This window comes from Didymosphaeria variabile (genome assembly GCF_027946475.1).
Source record: "Didymosphaeria variabile strain IMI 356815 chromosome Unknown scaffold_8, whole genome shotgun sequence".
In the NCBI taxonomy this organism is placed as follows: Eukaryota; Fungi; Ascomycota; class Dothideomycetes; order Pleosporales; family Didymosphaeriaceae; genus Didymosphaeria; species Didymosphaeria variabile.
The window spans coordinates 1,266,401-1,290,142 of NW_026611627.1; the positions used below are offsets into that span (position 1 = coordinate 1,266,401).

The 23,742-nt window shown below is 52.0% G+C and overlaps 9 protein-coding genes across 9 annotated transcripts; 7 read left to right on the plus strand and 2 right to left on the minus strand.

Moving 5' to 3' along the window:
• Window positions 1-2,424: 2,424 nt before the first annotated feature.
• On the minus strand, window positions 2,425-5,866 carry N0V89_010643 (uncharacterized protein; the record flags this gene model as incomplete). Its single annotated transcript, XM_056219384.1, has 3 exons — window positions 2,425-2,623; window positions 2,672-5,567; window positions 5,626-5,866. The coding sequence occupies 3 exons, from the start codon at window positions 5,864-5,866 to the stop codon at window positions 2,425-2,427; spliced, it is 3,336 nt and encodes a 1,111-aa protein (XP_056066511.1).
• Window positions 5,867-6,749: 883 nt separating this feature from the next.
• MCM5 (minichromosome maintenance protein 5) lies at window positions 6,750-11,243 on the plus strand (the record flags this gene model as incomplete). Its single annotated transcript, XM_056219385.1, has 4 exons — window positions 6,750-6,895; window positions 6,948-7,074; window positions 7,122-8,971; window positions 9,533-11,243. 4 exons carry the CDS (start codon window positions 6,750-6,752, stop codon window positions 11,241-11,243), a joined length of 3,834 nt encoding a protein of 1,277 aa, XP_056066512.1.
• A 677-nt stretch (window positions 11,244-11,920) lies between these two features.
• RBK1 (putative ribokinase) lies at window positions 11,921-13,011 on the plus strand (the record flags this gene model as incomplete). The annotated part of the gene is made up of 3 exons (XM_056219386.1): window positions 11,921-12,394; window positions 12,455-12,685; window positions 12,736-13,011. 3 exons carry the CDS (start codon window positions 11,921-11,923, stop codon window positions 13,009-13,011), a joined length of 981 nt encoding a protein of 326 aa, XP_056066513.1.
• A 531-nt stretch (window positions 13,012-13,542) lies between these two features.
• Window positions 13,543-14,656, plus strand: N0V89_010646 (uncharacterized protein; the record flags this gene model as incomplete). Its single annotated transcript, XM_056219387.1, has 3 exons — window positions 13,543-14,030; window positions 14,092-14,118; window positions 14,179-14,656. 3 exons carry the CDS (start codon window positions 13,543-13,545, stop codon window positions 14,654-14,656), a joined length of 993 nt encoding a protein of 330 aa, XP_056066514.1.
• A 943-nt stretch (window positions 14,657-15,599) lies between these two features.
• On the plus strand, window positions 15,600-16,795 carry N0V89_010647 (uncharacterized protein; the record flags this gene model as incomplete). Its single annotated transcript, XM_056219388.1, has 4 exons — window positions 15,600-15,911; window positions 16,034-16,132; window positions 16,189-16,364; window positions 16,423-16,795. The coding sequence occupies 4 exons, from the start codon at window positions 15,600-15,602 to the stop codon at window positions 16,793-16,795; spliced, it is 960 nt and encodes a 319-aa protein (XP_056066515.1).
• A 614-nt stretch (window positions 16,796-17,409) lies between these two features.
• Window positions 17,410-18,731, plus strand: N0V89_010648 (uncharacterized protein; the record flags this gene model as incomplete). The annotated part of the gene is made up of 2 exons (XM_056219389.1): window positions 17,410-18,031; window positions 18,193-18,731. The coding sequence occupies 2 exons, from the start codon at window positions 17,410-17,412 to the stop codon at window positions 18,729-18,731; spliced, it is 1,161 nt and encodes a 386-aa protein (XP_056066516.1).
• Window positions 18,732-19,567: 836 nt separating this feature from the next.
• N0V89_010649 (uncharacterized protein) lies at window positions 19,568-20,197 on the plus strand (the record flags this gene model as incomplete). Its single annotated transcript, XM_056219390.1, has 3 exons — window positions 19,568-19,576; window positions 19,626-19,639; window positions 19,756-20,197. The coding sequence occupies 3 exons, from the start codon at window positions 19,568-19,570 to the stop codon at window positions 20,195-20,197; spliced, it is 465 nt and encodes a 154-aa protein (XP_056066517.1).
• A 382-nt stretch (window positions 20,198-20,579) lies between these two features.
• N0V89_010650 (uncharacterized protein) lies at window positions 20,580-21,495 on the minus strand (the record flags this gene model as incomplete). Its single annotated transcript, XM_056219391.1, has 2 exons — window positions 20,580-21,168; window positions 21,224-21,495. The coding sequence occupies 2 exons, from the start codon at window positions 21,493-21,495 to the stop codon at window positions 20,580-20,582; spliced, it is 861 nt and encodes a 286-aa protein (XP_056066518.1).
• A 387-nt stretch (window positions 21,496-21,882) lies between these two features.
• Window positions 21,883-23,682, plus strand: N0V89_010651 (uncharacterized protein; the record flags this gene model as incomplete). The annotated part of the gene is made up of 3 exons (XM_056219392.1): window positions 21,883-22,114; window positions 22,165-23,595; window positions 23,645-23,682. The coding sequence occupies 3 exons, from the start codon at window positions 21,883-21,885 to the stop codon at window positions 23,680-23,682; spliced, it is 1,701 nt and encodes a 566-aa protein (XP_056066519.1).
• Between the last annotated feature and the right edge of the window lie 60 nt (window positions 23,683-23,742).

Sequence of the window (23,742 nt, forward strand, 5' to 3'; positions counted from 1 at the left end):
ACTCTACGTTCTGGCCGTACATGTCGTTATGCTATGTATGAAATCGTGACGGTGACAAGCTGCAAACACTAACTGATTGCGCCTAAAAACGTACATCTATATGTACAGATCTGCAATCACGGGAAAACGACCAAATGTCTGGGCGAACTTGACGCTCTAGGTGATGATATTGAAAAACCAAGTAGCGCTGATCTGGTGAGACGATCCATGACCTGAGAAAATCTCATCCATAGATGTGGAAAAGTTACAGTCGCTTAATTCGTATCGACATGAGACTGTATCTTCACTATACCCGAAATCGTACCAGAACGTGTACGAGTGTTTGATAGTATTCTAACTCGTATCACTGCAAACTTGCAAAGCCTACTACACAGTTCCACATCTCCATGCCAGGAATGGTCTTAGCTCTCGTTGCCACACATGACCCATACAACAGTTCGACCGACTTTGTTAATCACACTGCATCTTCCCTGATAGATTAGCCTCACTGGACACCAGAAAATAATAGCCAAGAGCACTCACGGCTGTCCTCCCTCATGTCATCTCCCTTAAGCTGATGTTGCTTCTTCTCTTCACCTTTACAGCTGCTTTGTTCTTTGCTGATGGGCTCTTGCCCCGACTGATCTTGCCTTCTCAAGTCGACGCTCGACCCTTGCGGCGTACCGATGTCGGCTGCAGTTGCTTGGAGACCTAGGTCAGAGTTCATGGAGGACGTGGTGCTGGAGATGCTGGCTGCGGAGCGACGGCGGGGTTGGTAGGTGGAGATTATGTAGTGGGCGAGTGGAGACATGTTTGCGTGTGTGATGGTTGTTTAAGGTGTAGCTGGAGAAGCTTCTGTTCGGCAGGGTGAATGATAGGATGTGCTACTATGGTGTTGTTTGTCTAACACGTTGTATTGGTGACGTGGTGTGGTGTAGTGTTTGTAGAGAAGGTCGATGTGCAGAGCTGCGTGTCTGGAGATGCTGCTTGAGGTCGTTTGTGGCAAGAAATGGGCGGCGGGATTTAGACTATATACGCGATGGCCTCGAGGTCAGCAGAGGCAACTGGGTACGTCCACCTCTCTGCCGTCCAGGCGATGCTACGCAAAGCACATAGTATCTGCTGGGCACTCGATTGTTGCAGCGCAGGCAATGACATGAAACGAGGTATAGCTTCACCGATCAAGTTCCATTGGTGGATTAGCCATCCGATGTTGACCTGATGTCCCCACTTCACTGCATCGAAATACTTCACGTGTATCTTTGACGCTCGTGATATATCTAGATCATCTTCCTTTGCCGAACGGTTTAATCAAGGCGCGTCGTCATGTAATATGCGGTATAGTCCGTATGTCAACGCTGTGGTGTTATCCAAATCAGTGTCCAGCGTCACCATGAAACTCGCCAATGCTGTCGCCGACAGCCTTACTTGACCAAACCCCGACACGCCATGCTTTCAGTTGACCGGTCCATGTACATGTGTCCGTCAGTAACATGCTGATATTGTCGTGGCACCTTCCCGAGAGAATGCTCACTGCCTGTCTTCTCCGCACGAGCGCGAGGGTGAGAGTCGTACAGCTCCACATAGGTAAGGCTTAGCTTTGCGTGAGGCGCGTTGCGCGACGTCACGAGACATCGCTTCCAGAGAATGGCCACACAATCTTGATAATGGCGGGCCGACGTCTATCGATGCCGGCTCGGGTGTTACCGGAGTAGTCGGCATCGGATACAACTTGATTTTGAGTGAGCGGCGGATGGGTCCGAAGTAAAGATGGCCACGCTTGTAACGGTTGCTGCAGCTTTGTTCGCCGTCATGCATATCTACCTAGAGAGAGAGGCAGCGGCGACGGGAACGGTTGGCTGGAGCGAGATGGATCGAAGTTAATTTCGTGATTGCACAAACACGGCTCATTTCGTTGTCAAGGTCAAAGCTCCCAGTGCATGGGTTGAGTGACGGCCGAGACTGCGTACAAACATGTCATGCCGTCAAGCTCTGAACGGGGTTGCAGGGACTGCGTCCTGGTCCATCAAGTCGCGCGTTATGGCAAGCGAAGGATGATTTAGGTTTAAACCGAAACAAACATCAGCGTTGCATGCTCACTGTGCGATGTATGTCGTCCCGTGTCGATGACGAATTTCTGGGATAGGGATCTCATTAGCATGGCAGCGGCAGCATGTACGCGCGACGCACAGCCAATGACTGGAAAGCGCTACAATGGAATGGAATGCGTGGCTGTGATATTTCCGTTTCTGCGTTGGGCAGTCTTGCCCCCTATCAGACCGCACCTAGACGTTCTTCAGAGATGACTATGCGCCCCGACGCCTTGCTCGATGCACTATACATAAATTTACAAACGAAGAGCCTCTCCACCTTCCGATCGTCGTCACACTGTGACCGTATGCTGGTGCTGCCAGATGTGCATCTCGGCCATGCATGCTATCGACCTCAAGATGCTGGTTCGCTGGATTCGACTGCTGCGGTATCTGGCTGTCCCTCATCTTTCGCCTCATCGCTCTTCTTGCCTGCAGGTTCGCTTGGCGCGACCGCCTTCCCCTCAACAAGTTGGATAAGGTACGTGCCAGTGTTGCCAGCACCGTCGATGTGTTTGAGTTTCGCATCGAAGAGTTTCGCGTCACGAAGAAGTCTGTTCGAGCATAAGTCCTACCGTTCTGACTTGGAGACGAATACATACCTTTGTCGACCAAGGTCCGTTTTGACCGAGGCTTCCTTCAAAACCTTGCCGAGTTGATCGCGATAACTCTCAAAGACAGGCGCCATGATCATTCTGACCTGCATCTCATGCAAATACTTGTTGATCACCTTGTGCAGTGTGACCGTCTCCTTAGTAAGCGTCTCCATGTTTGGACTGATGTCTTTCTTCGTCTCCGCTTCAGCGTCCCACTCGATTTTCTTAAGGTTTCGCACGTGCACAGTTGCACGATTACTCATGATGTCAATGAGCTTCTCGTGGATGGACTGTTGCTGATCATGTAGTAAACGCTTCACGTTATCGAATTCACTCAGAGTGGATTTGTTTGCTGTTGAGTGGCGGCGTGCACATTCGCGGAGGTAGGGCAGGAGCGCTATAATGAAGGATAAAGTTTGTGAAGCAATGGCAAGGTGCTTGGTGTTGATGTTTTTCAGCCCGGCGCTATGCATGGCGCCGGCACCCAGGATGAGCTGGCAAAGTCGCGAATTGAAGAGCTTGATGTAATCGCAGAGAACCATCGATATCTCGGAGGTCATGTTGGGCATGGCAGTAAGTAGGATCTCGAAACGCTCGATGCCGCGGATGACGACGGTAGAAGAATTTGAGATGATGTACTTTTCTTCGTCGACGTACGCCGGTGCTGGAGATTTCTTGTCCTTCTCCGTTGAAGTGCCGTTAGGATGGGCGGAACCGTTTGCAGTACCTTCGTCCTCGATCTCGCCCAGTATGGAGCCTGCTTGCAACCACTCGAATGGGTCTGATTCCATACCCTTCAATATTCTCGCTAGTACCTCTTTGTCATGTTCATCGAAGTCCTTTGGTTCCCATCTATCAGAGTCCATGGCTTTTGCCAGTCCCTGTTTCTCGTTGTCTCCAAATTTGGACACGAACTCAGTGATGTGGGTGTTTACGACACCCTTTAGGGCCGCACCAGATCGACCAGATACGGCTTCACATTCATCGGCGAATAACCGACAAAGGTTGAAGTAGCGGAGGAACCGGTTTAGTGGTAAGTTGCTCGTGACTTCGGCACGAACCTTCAACAGCTTTGTGACTTGTGTCTGAGCAGCATCTACAGCCTGCCCAAGCAGACTCGACATGTCGAGTGCTTGCATCAGCTCCTCTTGTAGTCCGTTCATGTCCATAGGATTGGGTGTAGCTCCCATAGCACCGTCAATACTGCTCATGTAGGGGCTCCGTGGTGGTGACCGAAGGCCTCCGCTAGATGCTGGCGGAGTACTAACGCCACTCGTAACATCGAGAAGTACCTTGACTTGTACGCTTAATCTGCGCAAGGCTTCGCCGATGTCGGTGAAGATACCAGTGAAAAACTCCTCCGCGTCCGCTGGATCCATAGCGCGTAGATTCCGAGCCAAAATCGAGTTTTTATCTTGCTGACTGTAGCCCCGACCGCCCCGCGTGGAAACGGAGGTCATGGACTCAGCATCGTCGTCGGTAGAACTTGGCAGATATTTTCGAATCAACAACTTCATCTCGCGCACGATGGCGTCTCGGAAGGTAGCACTAGCTTGGTTGGTGAAATTGGAACCACTCAAACCAACGAGATCCGCACGCAAGTCCGACCGGAATTTGTTGCTAGTGTTTAGATACGCCGGTAGGGTCGATTTGAATCGTTGATGATCGCCACGACCTCTTAGTGATGTCTTTGCCCATCTTTCCAGCGTATCACGCCTTGATGTGCGCTCGACGTGCTCACGCAGATCCGTGCGCAGAGTTTCCACGAATCGCTGTTCGAAGCCCTTTCCAATGCGAAACCTCAACTGCTGTATGCCTTCAGATACACCATCAAGGGCTCGCAGATTGCGAAGATCTACGATAGCACGAGGACATGGCGGTTGTATCCAAGCAGTGGCGGTTATATCGGTAGTATCTAGCGTGCCACAAATCAGCCTCTCGATAGAGTCCAAGCGAATCATGGCCGACTCAAGTGCGCCCTTGTCCACGGTCTCATCGCATACAGAGAGTCCAGTAATGACAGCTTGCAGCTGGTCGGTGGCGTGCGTGAGCTTCCGGAGATTCTCCCGCCGCCGTTTCATGTCTACAATCTTCAAGCCGCCTATTGCCATTTGATCGTCCAGCCGTTTGAGATCACCTCGCAGGGTCTTGATCCTCTCTACAGACTCGGAAGCCTCCGACTGAAGCTCTCTCAATGAACCCAAGGCGGCGAAGAAGGAGGTCGATGCGGTAGATATCGACGATATCAGATGCACTTCAACAGTGTCCATGTACCACGACAACTTCTCCTGCAGAATCGCGTTCGTGGCAAGCGCCTTGCGCCCAGGTGGTTGAGGCGCTTCGAGTGACCCATTGCCGTCCTTAAGATCGTCTCCACTCTTGATCCGCACCGGCCTGACCACTTCCGACCTTTCGCTGACTACGTCAAAGGTCCGAGGGTTTTCGAGGTGGAAGTTCTCGTCGAAGTAGACATTAGGGATCGTGGACAGTGGTGTGACGGTGGGTAGCGCGCGTTTCGAGCCACTCGTGCGGCGTTTCGCTTTTGGCGAACTAGACGGTGAGAATGCTGAAGACGAGAGCTTGGGGGTCGCGGCTGGAGAGCCTGCGTGTAGCCCACGCTCGAGCGCATCGGACAAGTCGTCTTTCTTGACAGAGTCCTTTCTCAGTATTGACGCTGCATCGTCTGACTCGGCTTTTACGCGCTGAAAAGCTTCGTATAGATTACCAATCTGCGACAAGTAGGGATTGAAAGCGGATGGTTCGACGTGGGGTATGTTTGCTAGGGTCACGGGAGGTATATCTTTGGTAGAAGGCGGCCTGTGGCTGCTAGACATGGCGGTTTGTGCGGTATGCGGCAACATGCCGGTGCGCACGATGGGTGGCTGAAGCAACGTCGAGATCGCTGTAAGCGTCAGCAAGACCACTTCTTGTTGCTTTGTGCAATGCCGTATGGGACATACCATTATTGCTCTGCTCCCTCACCGGTCCCATGCTGCCTTTAAACGCCGTATCCAGCGCTCCTCCCACCGAGTGTATCGAGCTTGACGTGGAACCGCGACGTGGCTGATATCGGCCGCCACCGGTCGAGTTGGGGCGGGTAGCCCAGTCATGCTGCTGGGGAAAGGGAAACTGGCTATGGCTGATGTTTGGCGACAGGAATTCGAAGCTCTCTTGGGAGGACCGCCGGGGGGAGGATGACATATTCGCGGCGCAAGACGGGTGCGCGTGGGTGGCCGAGGCATAGGGAGGGGACAAAGCGGTATTCGGGGGGATTGCTATGACATGCCGAGCCGAAGGATCACAAGCTACAGTACATATAATACAAGATAGGCAAGAGACACAGAAAGTGCGACGATGAGAGCGTAGATAGTCGTTAACGTGTGATCACCGCGCTGCGGTAGCCCTGGAGGTCCGACAGCTTGGCAGGGACCGCGCTAGATCATTGCTCTGGCGCAGCTGTGAACGTCGACCACACAGCATCAGCGCAACACCTTGAGAATGCACACCAACACGCCCTGGGATAGAATATTGAATCCCAATCTTGTAGATGCTCTGCTATGTGGCAAGCTTGCAGCCGATTTTCATGCCTGAGAGCAGGGGCAGCGCTCCGATCTTGGACCCTGTTGTGAGTGTGAGTTGGTCAAATAGCGTATACCCGCTGCAAGACACGAACTCAACTCCACGGCCATACACAAGAGCTTCAAGTCTGGCCATGGGCAGCTGGTTCTGAGTAGCTGCTGTATTTTGTAGGAAGCGGCAGACACGCAGTCGTTGGCTCTCTCCTAATTCAGCGATGGGAGTCAGATGGGTCGTAGGTGCCTCGTCAAGTGAACATCACAGAAGCGTGCAGATGTCGTTTTGAGTGGATTTGGAGAAGTTCACACCTGCTGTTCAATCGTGGGCACATGTCTATCTGGGCCTACAGTTGCCATAGCAGGGCGCGCTAGGCTCAATATAGGCCCAATATTACGCGTTTTCAGCGCGTTTTGGCGCGTCGCCCTGGCCCCTCCATCACTTTCAACCTCCACAACCGCCCGCCGCACTGTGCAGACCTACAACACCAAGCATACGCAGCGCACACACAATGGCCGACAGACAGACGCCGTATACCATAAGCGTCTTCCCTAGCGAAGGGGATGGCGACCACGGGGATGCTGCCCCAACCCGCATCCAGCAGCGGCTGGTCGACTTTATTATGGACTTCCATCTTGACAATGTCTTCATCTACAGGTATGTGCGGGAACTGACTTGACTTTAGGAGGACTGCTGACCCTCTTTCAAGAGACCAGATTCGCGAAAATGTGCTCATCAAGCAATACTACTGCGACGTCGATATTGCACACCTCATTTCCGTCGATGAGGAATTAGCCCATAAGCTCACCCAAGACCCCGCTGAGATCATCCCTCTGGTATGTCTTGCCACGCGAGATACGGCTTTCTTTCTTACCGTTTGCAGTTCGAGGCCGCCCTCAAGTCGTGCACACAGCGCATCGTCTATCCCTCGCAACGAAACATTAAGCTGCCAGAGCACCAGCTGCTCCTCCACTCGTCCGCCGCGAAGCTCTCCATTCGCGACCTGACAGCTGCACAAGTCTCGCATCTTGTGCGCATACCGGGCATCATCATTGGCGCCTCAACCCTCTCCTCAAAATCCACAACACTCGCCATCCGGTGCCGGAATTGCCAGCATGAAGAAGTAATACCTGTTTCTGGCGGCTTCTCGGGCGTTTCTCTCCCACGCATCTGTAGCCGGCAGCGTGGAGAAAACGATGATAGATGTCCACTGGACCCATATTATGTTCTGCACGAGCGCTGTCAGTTCATCGACCAGCAAGTGCTCAAGATGCAGGAAGCGCCTGATGAGGTACCAGTCGGTGAATTGCCGCGTCATATCATGATCTCGGCCGACCGATATCTGGCAAACCGTGTTGTTCCCGGTACAAGATGCACGGTGATGGGCATCCACTCCATCTACCAACAGAAAGGATCCAAGAGGTCACAGAACGCCGCGGTTGCCATTCGGAACCCGTATATTCGCGCTGTTGGCATACATGCAGATGTGGACCACACTGCCAAGGGCAATTTGACCTTCACCGAGGAAGAAGAGCAGGAGTTTTTGGAGATGAGTCGAAGACGGGACATTTACGAAGTATTTGCCAACTGCATTGCGCCATCTATCTACGGGAACAAGGACATAAAGAAGGCTATCGCGTGTCTGTTGGTAGGAGGCTCCAAGAAGATCCTACCGGATGGCATGAAGCTTCGCGGTGATATAAATGTTCTGCTCCTCGGTGACCCTGGTACAGCCAAGTCGCAGCTGTTGAAGTTTGTGGAGAAAGCTGCCCCGATCGCTGTCTACACTTCCGGTAAGGGCTCATCAGCAGCTGGTTTGACTGCTTCGGTTCAGCGCGACCACAACACGCGGGAGTTCTACCTAGAGGGAGGTGCCATGGTCCTTGCTGATGGCGGTGTGGTGTGTATCGATGAGTTCGACAAAATGCGCGACGAAGATCGTGTCGCGATCCACGAGGCCATGGAACAGCAGACCATCTCCATCGCGAAAGCTGGCATTACTACGATCCTCAACTCGCGAACGTCTGTCCTCGCTGCTGCCAATCCTATCTTCGGACGCTACGATGACATGAAGACACCAGGCGAGAACATCGATTTCCAAACCACCATCTTGTCCCGTTTCGACATGATTTTCATCGTCCGAGACGAGCACGACCGCGGTCGCGACGAGCGGATAGCAAAACACGTCATGGGTCTCGCAATGGGCGGTCGCGGCACGGAGGAGGTCGTTGAATCCGAAATTGACATAAAGAAGATGAAGCGCTACATCTCCTACTGCCGGCAGAAATGCGCGCCACGCCTCTCGCCCGAAGCTGCGGAGAAGCTAAGTTCGCACTTCGTCAGCATTAGACGACAGGTCCATGCCTCTGAGATGAATGCCAACCAGCGCTCGTCCATTCCAATCACTGTGCGTCAATTGGAAGCTATCATTCGTATTACCGAATCTCTAGCTAAGCTCTCGCTGTCTCCCGTTGCCGATGAATCCCATGTCGACGAAGCGATCCGTCTGTTCTTGGCTTCTACCATGGATGCCGTGACCCAAGGTGAGGGTCAGGCATCGAAGGAGCTGATGGATGAAGTGAACAAAGTTGAAGAAGAATTGCGACGACGTATGCCCATTGGGTGGCAGGTCAATCTCTCAACGTTGAAGCGCGAGATGTGTGATGGAAAGGGATACTCGGAGCAGGCTTTGGGCCGTGCACTGCATGTGATGGCTGCAAGAGAGACAATACAGTGGAGGCATGGGCAAAGTGCTGTGTATAGGTCTAATATCTAGCTGTTAGGTGTGGTCAGGCTTCACCAATTTGGCGTTCGGATATGTGGGTTGGCTTGTTCTGGATATGAGACTACAATGATGGAGGGAAATGTGAGTAAGATGGAGGAAAGATACCTCTGCGCACGGGTTCGGTACATTGCACTGGCGTTTCTGGTTCCTGATCAGCATAGCGCTTCTCGTTATGCGAAGACTCTTTCACTGTTCTACCAATCACAGGGGTTCATCTCAAACACTCCGCGTTCGCACCATCACCACGCAATTCAGCATTTAATTCCTTTACAGATTCTCGCCGATGCAAGGCATTCATCTCAGACGGAAGGCGTTATTTTCGTGGGCGAGACTTTGCGGAATGGTGGTGCCGTTGTGAGAGCGTTGCTTTCACAATGCATGTCATTGTTAACACACATCTCCGTAGTTTTTGATTCTTTGGCCGAACACACAATACCGGTCGCCGTTCGCCATATAAGCAGCTTTCTCCTCGTGAAATTTCGACCCGAAGTATCCTATAGTGAACGCAGAATATTGCAGTGCAAGTTCCGCCCATATTCTTCCTTGGCTGCAGCTCCCCTTTCGCGAACAGAAACCGTCATTTCGAGTAACCAACCAGCTTCGAATTCGGAAGCAATGACAGAGGCAAAGATGTTGAAGACCAAGAAGCAGTCCGCGGTCGACGCTGGCTATGGCGTAGGACGCCCTATGGAGGATACCGAGCCGTTTCCCGATTTCAATGACCTGAGTCGAACTCTCGCATACGACCTCTTTCCATATGAGATGACTGCGATCGAGACGACTCGGCAGAAGTTCACTTCGAACCGGAGCGGCCTGGACAACGTCGCGCATCCGCGCGCAGCGCACGCCCTCGACCACGATACATTTGATCGCACGGATGCCTGGCTCGATCCTGTCCACGAAACGAAGCCATTTGAGCAAGTCCTGTTCTTCGATGCGGATAGTTCTATTGATGAGGAAGGGTTGGAGTCTTTCGCCTTTTTCAATGGCGAGACTCTAGCCCACGAGGAGCTCGTTGATGCATCTATCATTCTCCGTCTACCGAATAACGACTTCCTCTATGATCGCGCGGCGATCGAAACATTCCTTGAGCGCGAGGTGAAGAGGGTGTTGTATTGGGGTCCGGAAGTCAAGGCTCAGCCGCTGGCGGCGAGCTCGACGGACTTCTTTTACTCTTTGCCCTCGTATACGTCTACAGAGATCGATGAAGAGGAAAACCCTTTCTCGGATGAGTGTGGGGTGGTTGTGGGGTACGAAACTCTTTCTACGGCCTTGAACGGGACGGAGTGCGACGAAGAGGATGATGATGACGATGCCGAGTCTGAGGCGTCCTTCGGTTGTGTCACTGCTGCTGCACACGACGAAGCTGTGGCGGTAGAGAAGGCACGTCAACTGATCAAGCATCTAGATCTGCCATTCCGCCAAACATTCGACTGGGTTCCACTGAAATACGTCAACAAGAAGAAGCACCCTCCACCAGCGATCCTTCTCCCTGGAAGCGACGAAAAGCGCACAGCACCAATCACCCGCCCCTTAAAGTCCTTCCAGCGTCTTGCTCCTCGCAAGGACAAGACTGTCGCCCTCCGCGCCATGCGCGCCAACATTCGCAATGCAGTGATCGTCTGGCCTACTCATTCAATGTACTGGGCTCCGCTCCAATCCCTCCCTCCACCTCGTATGCAAGCTCGACCTCCACGACCGAACGCATCGATGTTTCAACCTGTGCACCCCGAGGTTAAAGCTCAGCGCGAAACGGCTAAGCCTCTTTACCTGACGGTGATCCAGAGTAAACCGGATGTATTGCCCGCCCGGCATTTTCCGTTCGAGTTGACGCCTGATTCCCTCGGCTCGCTTGATCTGCTTCGTCTTCCAAGCGCTACTATCTCCGTTCACTCAGTACATTCATATCAGGCGGAACCGGTACCTGCACCTTTGCATATCGATGCCAAAGGTATCTGGCCACGTCCCGGGCTTTACACCATCCAACCTGTAGACCTAAATATCCGAGCGCAATGGAAGCACACAAAGCCTCAGTCGTACCATCAGCGTCACGCTGCGGAGCAACAGTTTTCTGGTGTGGAGATGAATGAGGCCGGCGAGCTTACGCTTGTGAACGTGCTTGAAGAGCATAAGCCGCGTACGCCGCTAGTTTTCAAGCCCTTCAAATTCCTGGGCAAGCTCTTGCGCGTTGCGACGCGGATACGTGATGAAGTCGTTTGAACCCTTGATCTCGGTACTGGATCACATTGAGATCGGGGTTCATCGATGTAACGGTATTCACTCCTCTGAGTGGTATAATTACCCCCGCATGATGACTCTCCGTCCATGACGAAACTCTGCTGTTTTGATAGCTGCTAAGTGTTGAGCTTGTTTGCTCCACTCATAGCATCCTGGCAAATTCAAGACTAGCTTTCTTTATCGAGACATAGCTTACAGAGACACAACATAAGTCTTCCGAGACTGGCGCTTGCTCAACGAGAAAGTGTCTCGCGTGTGATCTAGGTCGCATATTGATCGATCACATGGCCATTTCCTTGAGTCTTATATACTTCTTTCTCCAAATGTCCAATATCTACATCTACATATACATAAACAAAACTTAAGCATAGGCAAATATAAACAGACAGTTTGCAGATACAGCGGTAAATTTCCATGATTTCACTTGAATATCGGGTCATTCTGATCGATATCCTTAAATGTGAACTGTGATTGAGACCCACGAACCCATTTTCTATGGCGAAATCTCTCATCAGATAGATAGCCCACAAGTTTGCGCGCAAGCGAGGACCGGTCAGGTATCCTAGCCGGAAGAAGCCTAGAGTAGCCGACGAAAACACTCATCACCTAGGTTAACTACACGCTGCCACCCGTGAACAGTACCCCGGGCATGAACTATAATGTCTTCCAAATCTGCAGTCATATCAGTTATCGGCTCTCTCAATGTCGACCTCGTCACTCGCACGCCCCGTGTGCCTGTTGCGGGTGAGACGCTGACGACCGAGTCTTTTAACACAGGATTCGGCGGAAAGGGCGCGAATCAAGCCGTTGCTTGTGCGCGACTCTCGAGAACGCAAAAACAGGCGTCGAATAAGGAAGCGTCTGATGTTGAAGTTCGCATGGTCGGCGCTGTGGGAGACGATGAATTTCATGAGGGGTTCCTGAAGAGTTTGCAGGCAGATGGGCTGGGCACAAAGGGTGTTAAGATATTGAAGGGCAAGAAGACGGGCGTTGCAGTCATCGTGGTTGAGACTGGAACGGGAGAGAATAGAATCATGTTTTGCCCGGGGGCGAACTACGACGTGCAGGTGGAGGATCTGGTGGACGATGATGCTGCTGTGGTTCTGTTCCAGCTGGAATTACCGTTGCAAGTTGTAAGTCTTCCAACCTTTCGAGGCACGCATATAGAGATCTCATGCGCTGATGGAGACTAGGTACTATACAACATGAATCTGGCACGTGAGAAAGGTGCAGAGACGATCATCAACCCTGCACCAGCTATTCCTCTTCCAGACGAGGCATACCGCGGCCTTGGTCATCTGATCGTAAACGAGACGGAGGCTGCTACATTATCTGGCATCGAGAACCCTACATCATGGGATGAAGTCGCATCTGTCTTCATCAACAGAGGTGTAAAGAACGTGATCATCACTCTTGGCGGAGAGGTACATGCATCTACTCAAAAAGATAATGCTGGTCACTTACACTTTTGTAGGGCGTGTACTATCGAACAGACAAGCAACATGCAAAGGAACAGCCTGGCCAGATTGTGCCGGCGAGGAAGGTTCAAGTGGTTGATACCACAGCAGCTGGTGACACATTCGTTGGTGCCTATTCCGTTGCTGTTGCGAGATGGAGATCTTCCGCTCAGACTACCGAATTTGACCTCGACTCTGCGATAAGAAATGCTAATCTGGCTGCTTCGTTGACCGTGCAGAAAGCGGGTGCGCAATCCTCGATCCCTTGGGTTGATGAGGTTTCGTCGTCATAATCGCACCGGCGGTGGCTGGGACGAAGAGTCGAGATAGCAAGCAGCAGCGATTTTCAGTCAAAAACGTCGACACACGATATTACAGTGATTACGATTACAGCGATGGGCCGTCAGTGTTGTTTTGCGTTCATAAACGATCTGGCATTACCCCAGACCCCGGATCCAACGGAAATCGATTTCCTAGGTCCTACCCGACAGTCCCCACACACGTGCCGCACTCGCCAATATCGTCGTTCAGAAAAGCTTGATTATACAATTCAGACCCACTGTACCCGTGGCTAAGCAAAGCATGTCGCTGGTCATTGGTTATTTGTGCCCATTACCGATGCTGTTTTCTGCGAAAGCGGAGATCGACGCAATGGTGACTCCAACAGGATGGATGAAGGTAGCCATTACAACAGACAAACCCTATCTCCGCGAGTCAAAAGTATATGTGGTGCGACCATGGTTTTTATCGGTCGAGTTGGTCGTCCCTGTATCATAGGCGTGCCTACCAAGAAAGTTTGTCCAGGCTCCAGCTTACATACGAACATGTTGCACCAAGTCACCACAGAAGGTCAAACGGCCTCTGAAAGGGCCAAATTCGAAGCATTCGCAGCCTTCGCAGCCTTCGACGAAGAAATCGGCGCCACTAAGGAGGGAGATGATCTTCACATCACCGAAGCCTCTCTCCCTGATGCACAGAGAAAGCTCGAAGCAAAAGTCCTCCGCAAGGTGGATTGGCGGCTGATCCCCATCCTAGGTCTTCTATATTCTGTCGCGGGTCTCGACCGTGTCAACCTATCCAATGCGCGCGTCGCTGGCATGAACACGGACCTACGCTTCGACGTCGGCAACCGATACTCCATCGCGCTTCTCGTCTTTTTTATTACCTACTTCCTGTTTGAATTGCCCACAACCCTCTTGCTCCGACCACTCAGGCCAAAATACCTCTTAAATGGACTCGCAGTGTGTTGGGGAGCCGTGATGCTCGGTATGGGTTTTATCAATGACTGGCGATATGTCGTCGTGTGCAGGATGTTGATCGGGGTGTTCGAAGCGGGTTATTTGCCTTGCTGCATGTTCTTACTGGCCACAAAGATTTGAGGTGCAACCGAGGATGAGCTGGTAAGTTGCTTTGTGCCACTACATGTGGAGTGTACGTCCTGACTGAGACTCAATCTTTAGGTGGTATCTGATCAACCTGTTCGTCAGCGCATTCGGTAATATTCTCGCTTTTGCCATTGTCAAGTTGGACGGGGCCCACGGTATTGAAGGGTGGAGGTGGATCTTTATCGTTGAAGGGGCGGCAACCATTGGAATAGCCGTGCTAGGCTATTTTCTTGTCATCGACTTTCCAGACAGGATGCTCGCAACGAACCAGCTCCAAGGCTTCACACAAGACGAACTCCAGGTCATCCTGAACCGTATCGAGCGGGACCGAGGAGATTCACAGCCAGACAAACTCACCTGGGAAAAGTTCACAAGACATGTCGCCAATTGGGAGCTTTGGGTGTATGGCTTCATGTTTCTTACATGCTCTGCTCCTATATACGCGTTTGCGTACTTCATCCAAATCATTTTGGGTACCATCGTGGACAGTACGGCTGTGGTTTTCCTCCTGTGTGTGCGCCGCCATATCTCTTTAGTATCATCTGGACTGTAGGATGCGCTTGGATGGCCGACCGCTCCCACCTGCGAATGCCCTGGATGTTTGGAAACGCTGCTATCACTATTATGGGTCTCCTCATCACCGCATATTCGACAAACTCCGGCGCCCGTTACTTTGGGGTCTTCCTCGGCGTGAGCGGCTGCAATGCCAATCTGCCCACCATTATAGCGTTTCAGAGCAATAATGTTCGCTCAGACTCGCGACGCAGTGTTTCAAATGGCGTGCAATTGCTGTTTGCAGCGATCGGAGGTATATACGCTTCGACAACGTTCATGCAGAAGGAGTATCCAACATACAGGACGGGTGTCTGGTGTGCGGTAGCGACGCAACTTTTGCTTATCATACTGTGTGCGGTCATGTTTCTGCACTTTTCAAAGAAGAACAAAGCCGCGGACGAGAATGGCGAAGTCATTCAAGGAAACGAAAGCCTCAGGTACACCTTTTGATTAGGTGCGGCTATGGGGGTGGTCACATATGATCTTGTCAGTGCAGATTTGCCACCGCAAAATTGGACGTAGAGCAGATCAAAGTTGGCCTTTTCGTAGAATTTTGCCCGTATTGGTCGATCAGGGGGAGGCCGGAGACTATTTGGAAAGAAATGAGTGTAGTCGTACTTGTGGGTTCGGCAGAGTATGCACCACTGATTGGTTGTGCTTAGATTGAGATAGTACGACCGGTGTAGGGAAAGTCCCGCTTCTAAAATATAGTTATTGTGTTACGTCTGATCTGAAGTAGAACGCTGCCTTGGAAGATGGTTTCTTGTTTGATGGGTGCCCACTAGGCCTAAAATGGCTTGCGAGCAGCTCCTAACATCACTACTGCTTACACAACGGTCAATCCTCCGCCAAGACCATCCGCATTTCTCAAGCCTTTAAAGATCCCAAGCCTGTTCTAACTTCTCTTACTCCAACAAAACGTGTTCGTTCGTCTCATCTCAATGTCCCCAAAGCTTATATTTGGCACTGGAGGCCTCGGCATGGCCGGGTCCGGCTCTTTCCAGGACGTGGATTCTGTGCGCCCGCTTATGTCTACGTTGAAAGAACTTGGGATAACGCATCTCGATACTGCTGCTCGGTACCCGCCACCAAGCCCTGGTTTGGCAGAGCAGCTAGTTGGGTCAACAGCTGAGGGATTCGTTGTCGATACGAAAGTTCTTACCGATACGAGCACAGATGGAAGTGGTGATTTGGAGAAAGAAACGATGGAGGAAAGTGTCAATGCAAGCTTGGGGAGGCTGAAAAGAGAAAGCGTAAGTTCCACGACTTTCACCGGCAGATTGGGACCCAAATGCCTGTGACTGATCAAACCCTTGCGTTAATCCAATCTCTGCAGATATCTGTAGATAGCTTCGCTGATCAAAATTGATTACAGGTCAACATTCTATATTCACATCGTGCAGATCCGGCTACACCTCTCGTAGATCAAGTCAGGAACTTCAACGAGCAAATACAACAAGGACATTGCAAACATGTGAGTTCCACAAGTTGCTTTCATACAAAATACTACAATATTGACCCAACCTTAAGTGGGGCGTATCAAACACCCCGCCTGCCGTACTCGAAGAGATGCTCAAGATTTGCGACAAGAACGGATGGCAGAAACCACGCTACTATCAGGGGAGTTACAGCCTGATAACAAGAGGTATGGAAACGAAGCTCTTCCCCATGCTACGATCTGCAGGCATGCACTTCAACGGTTATCAGTACGTTTTGCCCTTCAAAACTTTGACAAGAACACCAGTCGCCTGACCACACTTCAAGACCTCTCGCGGCCGGCTTCTTGACAGGAAAGTTCGTAAACAACGATTATACAGGGACGCGCTTCGACACAAGTTCGCCAGTCGGGAGTGTAATGCAAAAGATGTTTTCTGGAGACCAACTAATGGTCGCTATGAAGAAGTTCGATGCTGCCGTCCAAGCCGAAGGGCTGACTTCGCCAGAGGTAGCCATACGTTGGCTGATACATCATTCTGTGCTTGGCGATGATGATGGTATTATCTTGGGTGCCAGCCGAATTGAACAGGTCCATGATACCGTTGCTTTAACTAGAAAGGGGCCTCTGGAAGGCAATGTGTTGGCATTAGCAGAAGAGCTTTGGCAGGATGTGAAGAGTTTAAGAAGCGAGATCCTCTAACAAATCACTCACCAACCACTCGTCAACGTCACTCTGGAATTATAGAGTCGAAGATTCAGCATAGGAAATGAGCCAAAGCGTAGCTACCTATGGTATTCACCTATTAGACGACCAAACAAAGCAGCGTCAGTCGCCTAGTCATGCACCCTGTATTCTCAGATTTCTGTGACCTTCATCACTCTCATTATTGAGCGACACTGCTGTTGTGGTTATTCAGCCTCGTGTGGTAGGTAAAGAATATGCGAAATTCTTACCAGACGGAGGTCGAGCCTAGCTATATGCAGATGCAGTCTAACTCGAATCGTCCGGTCCGAATTTGGAGCGGATGGAGATAAGTCTCGGAACATAATCGGACGAGGACAACCGGTGGACCTCACACGCTCACGCGACTACATATAAGGAGCACTATTTGCTTCAACAATTCGCAAATCTTGTTCAGCGAGAACTTCCATCATCGATCCTTGATTCACGTCTTCAGATAAATTGAACGATCTGTATCTTCTTTGTCAGACCTAGGCACGAGACCATATCATCGCGCTCTATCCTCTGCGTTCGTCCGTACCACGCATACGAGAAGCCGGAACTATTACAGTCACACACCGGGACTCGACATCATGAAAGTCCTCATAACAGGTGCAACGGGCACGATCGGCTCTGCGATCTTAAGGCACTGTCTCCAAAACCCATCTATAACATCAGTCGTTGCGCTCTCACGTCGGCCCCTCCCTCAGGACATCACTTCCTCAAAACTTAGCACCATCATTGTGTCCGATTTCGCAAATTATGACGCCTCGCTTCTCTCTCAAATACTGTCCGCAGACGCCGCAATATGGGCCATGGGTACCACAGACGCGAATCGCGAAGTAAACGTTGTCTATCCTCATGCATTCTTCACAGCCTTCCTCGATGCGCGTAAGGATAGCCAATACCGATCTCAACGCTTCCGCTACATACGTGTCAACGGCGCATTTACGGAAAGTGATCAGAACCGCCCATTATGGTTCTATTCCGAACCAAGAAAACTGCATGGGATGTCCGAAGCCAGGACACTGGAATTGGGGGAGCAGTACCACGATGTATGCCAAACATTTGTGGTGAAGCCAGGAGGTGTTGCGACCCAAGGCGCGTGGGCGATGGAGTGTGTTGGAAAAATGCTTGGGGATGGGATGGTGATCGGACAGGAGACGCTAGGAGCTTTTGTGGCGGATTTGGTCGTTCACGGTGAGGAAGAGGAAGGTACGATTTCGAATAAGAGGATGGTCGAGAAGGGATCGACGCTGCTGAGGGACATGATGAGAGAACAAGCTCAAACCGAGCGTTGAATCCGGCCGCAATCCACACTCTTTCTCGAACTTTGCGATTTGTACATCATTCGGCTTCTCTTCATAATTCAATAGTTTTCTCCCGGCCGCTCCAACTCATACTCAATGGTCTCGGCAGTGTGGGCGTTATCAAGGCCAATGTTACGGTTGTCGAAAGTGGTACCGAACTTAAACCTTCCGATCTCGAGGACACACTCGAGTTAAGCGGTGATGAACTGCCGCAAGTGAGTGCTGATGGCAGCGGCACCCTCTCAGGGACGTATCACATCGTAGCCGGCGATGGCGCGGGTCCGATCTATGCGGTGATTTATACTACCGCAAGCGGAAAGTTTTCGGAAGGCATTGAGGCAGAAGTCACACAGAACGTGCCTGGGAATAGAGGGCGCATTCGAGCTGGCGGTTACGTACCGTACTCGTTCCCGAAAAGGTCACTCAGAAGGTGTGCACCGGTTGTGAATCTGGACTACCCCTTCACAGTCGCAGTACCGAAGGATATAGACTGCAAGGGCAGAGTGGCAGGCAAGATGGGAGTGTGCTTCATCAAGATCAGTAATTTGAACCACAACGGCCCGTTTGGAGGGACGATCGCGTTCCAGATACCTGACAGGGTTTAGGAAAGGTATTAGGCAACGACAGCGGTGAGGGTGAATGCGGCTATGACGATGACCATAGATAACGGTAATGACTGCGACAGCATCTCTGCCACAACAGCAGCCGATGCATGGGATGTTTTCAAGCCGCTGCTCATTGTATTCCCTGGGTCATGTTTGGACCGTAGTTAAATGAAATGGAACCATAAACTCTGCTTTACCATGAGTATAGAGAAAGAAGACACCGAGACTGTACCTAGATGTCAGTGCTATTAGAGTCCGATGGGGTTTGAGGCTTGGAGAGAGAAGCAAATGTTGAACGATAGCCTTCACTACACATAACCAAGCAAGCTTGTCAGCAAGCCATATCTTAGTGTATTTGGTATCCACAGGTCATTGAGATCATGTCTTGTCGGCAGGGCGTGTGGTCTCTTCGAAGTACAAGAGCGGTGGAGTGCAGAGTATCCGAGTCCTTGCCCGCTCGTAGAGAGAACGAAACGGGCGTACATGCTAACCAGCTGAGCAGGCAGTCCCTCCATCCCATCGATCACGGCTGCCGGTACTGTGGTAGGTCGTAGTCATCCTAGGTTGAGACCTCGAACCAGAACGTAACCCTACACTAAGCTGCCCGATTGGATACTGCTTCAAATTAGTCGATTATAGGTCAACATTGCAGTCTGGATTCGCAAAAAAAGTGCTTGGTTGCGCCTCGGTTACCCTAAGCCCTATCGCCGAAGCATCGCCGAAAGCCGTCTGGAGAATCAGACCACTTTCGTCACCAGCATCACAAAAACATTGCGCCAATCGGCCCTTGCCTCTTTCTTCCTTGAGTGTCAGTTAGCCCTCAACAAACATTCACAATGAACACTGTAAGCTTCAAACCTCACAACTACGACTGTCAAAGCTCACATCGAACAGGTCAAATCGGTATAGTACGTCACCTAAAGCTCCAGCGCAGCAAACAAACCTCCCAGTCTCGGACCTCCGGATCTACTGCTTTCCAGACATACAACTTTCAGGATCCATGCGCATGCTAATACGTCTCCAGCTACGGCTGGGGTACCCTAATCGTCGCCGGCGGCGGCGCCTACTACTTCGCCAAGCGCTCCATCAACGAAGACCGCGCACGCAAAGCCGACCTCGACGCCCAAAAACGACTTGCGCAGTACCAGCTCGAGCAAGCATACAGCCAATCTCCTCCAGCGCCTAAGCCAACGCCCTCAAACATGCCCTCCTACGCCGGCAAGCCGTACACGCCGCCCGCGCCCAAGTCGGTTACAAGCGAGCTCGGGAAGAAGCGGCGGGAGATGGGGGAGGACAAGGATTGGCATACGGCGCATGATGAGGCGGGGAACCCGAGCCAGGAGGCGAATGGCGATCCGGCGCCTACGAGGCATGCGCCTGAGGATGAGGCGCAGAAAATGAGGGAGAAGAGCAAGTATGAGGCTAGTGATATCTATCGGAGTCGGAAGGGAGACCGTTTTTCATGAGCGAAGAACGGGATGCTGCATTGGGAAACATGCGGGAGTTATTATTCAATTGGCGATCAGAGAAGCTGGTGTATACGATCAAATCGTACAGTGGACCCTGAAGGGTTAAAGATTGTACGATGTTGTACCATACTACAAGCTGCGGCTGAAATGGACAGTCTGCGTAGCGGAACTGTGATGAATTATTCCACTCTACATCCGTCCCTTGGGTTCTCAATCGAGTTGATGCTGCCTTTCTACCAAACCATGGCTGACGGAGGCAGACATAAAAAATGCATGTGAATCCTGAACTCCAACGCAGTATATTGGGGTATAGTGCGACACCTGAGCATCATCCTGTATGCAATTATCGTCTAAAATCGTCCCCAGGCCCGCTACCAACTCAAGTGAATAGGTTGCTCCTCGGGCTGTCCCTGCGTTTCTCGTACAGCCACTTGTTATTCAAACCCACACTCGCCTTTCCTGTGCTGGGTGTCGGCGTGCTAGGCGCTGCACTCGAGCTGCTATCCCCAAAGAGGCTGCTGCTTGATCCTCCGAAGCTCATCCTCTTTGTAGCAGATCCACCGTTTACTGCTTTCTGGAACAGAGGGCTTCCTGTGCTAGGAGAAAAGGGGGAGTTCGACGTTGACTTTCCCAAACTTGCACGCGGGCTGCCTGATAGCGGAGACTGCGTACCCTGGGCGCTGAAGCTACTTCGAGGAGTTGACTTTTGGTAGCGGGGAGGCGTCACATAGTTCGGTGAGGCATATCCGGAGCCTGGCGACTGTGGCACGGAGACACCTGGTTTCAGGCCCATAGCCTGTCGTTGTGAGGGTGTAAGAGGGATATCAGCGATGTCGTCGGGGAAATAGCGGCGCGCGAGAGGTATGAAGGCTCGGATGAGATTGACGAGGAAGATGAGACGGAAGAGAAAGAGTGTCCACTCGTCTCCCTGATAGGGTAGCTGGTGCAGAAGGCCTAAGACAGGTTTACTGTAGCTCGAATTAGTATTCTACAGTAGCTGTACATTAGTTGAGAAGAGCTTACGAGACTGTTCGCAGCAGAGATATCTGCGAGATGACCGAAGGGGCGACGAAGGTGGCGACGAGAAACGAGCCGTTTGTCACAATCATCTTCACATTGCGCTCGTCGAAGGTGGTCGCATACTGGCGGCGGGCAATCTCGTCAAATTGGGGGTGCTTCCACCTGCCTGGTGTAGACTCTTGTTCCCTTTGAGCAGACGGCGTCGCGGGTGCGGAGCTGGGCGTTCGCGGAGTAATTGGGACAGTGCCCTGTGTGGTTCGGGCGAGCTGGCTCATGGCGGACCGTTGCTGGGCGGTCGCGGTATTGTTTACTTGATCAAAGACGGCCGGATCGCCGCAACGGGGAGCCGCTTGGTGAGAAGACTTGGGTAGCTGTACCTGCGCTGTTAGTAGTTGGTGGTTAGTGGTGCGCAGAGGAGTTAGGCTCTACAAAGACATGTTGAAGGCGGGCTGTGGAGAAAGTGTGCTACTGAAAGACGGTTTGTTTTCACAAAGTCGGTCTCCTTGGCATTCGGCGACCGCAACGGTCCGGGCGTCATACCCTGGCACCTGGCAACCAACCCCACTGCGGCCTTGCGGCAGTGCGGGCCTCCCGTCAGCGTACACTACGTATGCAAGCCGGCCTTTCTCCTTCACATCTGCCCCTCCTCCATTCTGTGCAGTATGGCGGGAATTGTCGAGCAGCTTGACGGCGTTATTGCCGAGCTTCTCGCTGGCTATAATGCGTACACCACACTGCTCGTTGTCACCCTCCTTGGATTCGTGGGCTGGGTTATCTATGATACTCAGGACTCTGACACTCACCCGCTGCTGCTTGCGAGACAGGCGCAGGCCTCCTATGTGAGGCAGCCTGGCGAGTCTGCTGTCTACAGATCTCCAGAGCACCCTCATGGCTGTGAGACGAAGCTTAATTCACATAGCTACCCCGCCGCTGACAACGAACAGACCCTCTGCGCACCGGTCTTGGAGTAAAGCCCCCGGGAGCCCCCATGTATACGGCTGGCCGCGATGGCGATCTACGAGACATCTGGCGACGCGTCACCGGCGAAATCCCGCTCGACAAGGGCGCCACGTCAAGCGGACATGCCAACATCATGACCGTGTTTGGCAAGGAAGGCGTGACCGACCATGCGATTGCCGATATCACCAAGGAGATCACCATAATTGGAAAGCACCTCAAGGACCATGGCGCAAAGAGAGTGGCCGTTTACCTTCCCAACAGCCTCGAGTTCCTCGTTACCTTGTTCGCCGGTGCTTTCTACGACTTTGTCCCGATCCTGATTCCCTACAACCAGCCGCACCAGACGCTGATCGAGCTTTTGTCCAAGACTAATGCAGACTCGCTCGTTGCTGAGGCTGGGTCTGTTCCGCTTGCTGATGTCGGAAAAGGCGTATCAAGCTTGCGACAAGTTATCTGGACGGTGGAGAAAACTAGCAGGCACATGGATTGGAACGAGGTTCCGGAAGGCATCGGTGGCAAGACTGACGTGTCTGTCTGGCATCAACTTGTTCAAGACCAGAAGGCCGGATCTCCGGAGCTGCCCAAGGACGCGGGCAAAGCACCTAATGTAGTTTTCCTATGGCAGGAGGGTGCGGGTAAAGCAGCCGAGATCGTCGAGTTCACACAACAGAACCTTGCCGCAGGTACCGGAGCTCTGTTATCTGCCCTTCCCGGTCCGCAGCGGTTCAGTGCCTCCGATTCATTTCTTCCTGCAGACACTTTCACCAACTCCTACACGCTGTGCCTCACCCTGGCTGCCCTTTACGCGCATGCCACGGTCATCATCAACTCAGTAGCTGGACCTGGAGTTGATATGACCCTCGCTACCCGCTCTATTGCTCCAACGATTGCTGTCGTATCAGCCGAAACTGCAGCAAAGCTTCACAACACTACCGCTACGTCAATCACAAGCGGTTTGAAGAAATTCGCGCACTACCTCGAGACACGAAGTCTTACTTCTGGTCGTTTGCCTACCGACAATTTCTTGTCACGACTCAACGCACCCACAAGAGCCAGCATTGGCACGACTCCAGGCAAGCTACGTCTTCTCTTCATTTCAGAGAGAGCTGGCTTGAACACCCCGCCGCTCAGCTCGGAGGATCTTTCAGACCTCCGCATCTACACCAAAGCGCGTGTAGTCTATGCTTTGACGGCGGCCAAAGTAGCAGGAGCAGTCGCACAAACGAACATTTACGATTACAGGCGAGCAGTCACCCCGTCCAACAAGCACAGCCACTTCGGTATCCCGCTGAGCTGCCTGGAGCTGAAGTTGAAAGATACACCGTCCCACAAGAACACCGACGAACAATTTGCGGGAGAAATCACTGTTTCGGGTGCGTCTGTTGCGGGTGGGGAGACTGCCCTAGGTGTCAATGGTAAGCGACAACTCTTCAAACCTCGTCCGGCTAAGCTAACACTACGTAGGCACAATCAGAGAAGATCACACCATTGCATATGTATAGATTTGCGATACCGGGTTTCCCCTATCCGTGAACAATAAGGAATATTTCTCGCTCCTCTTA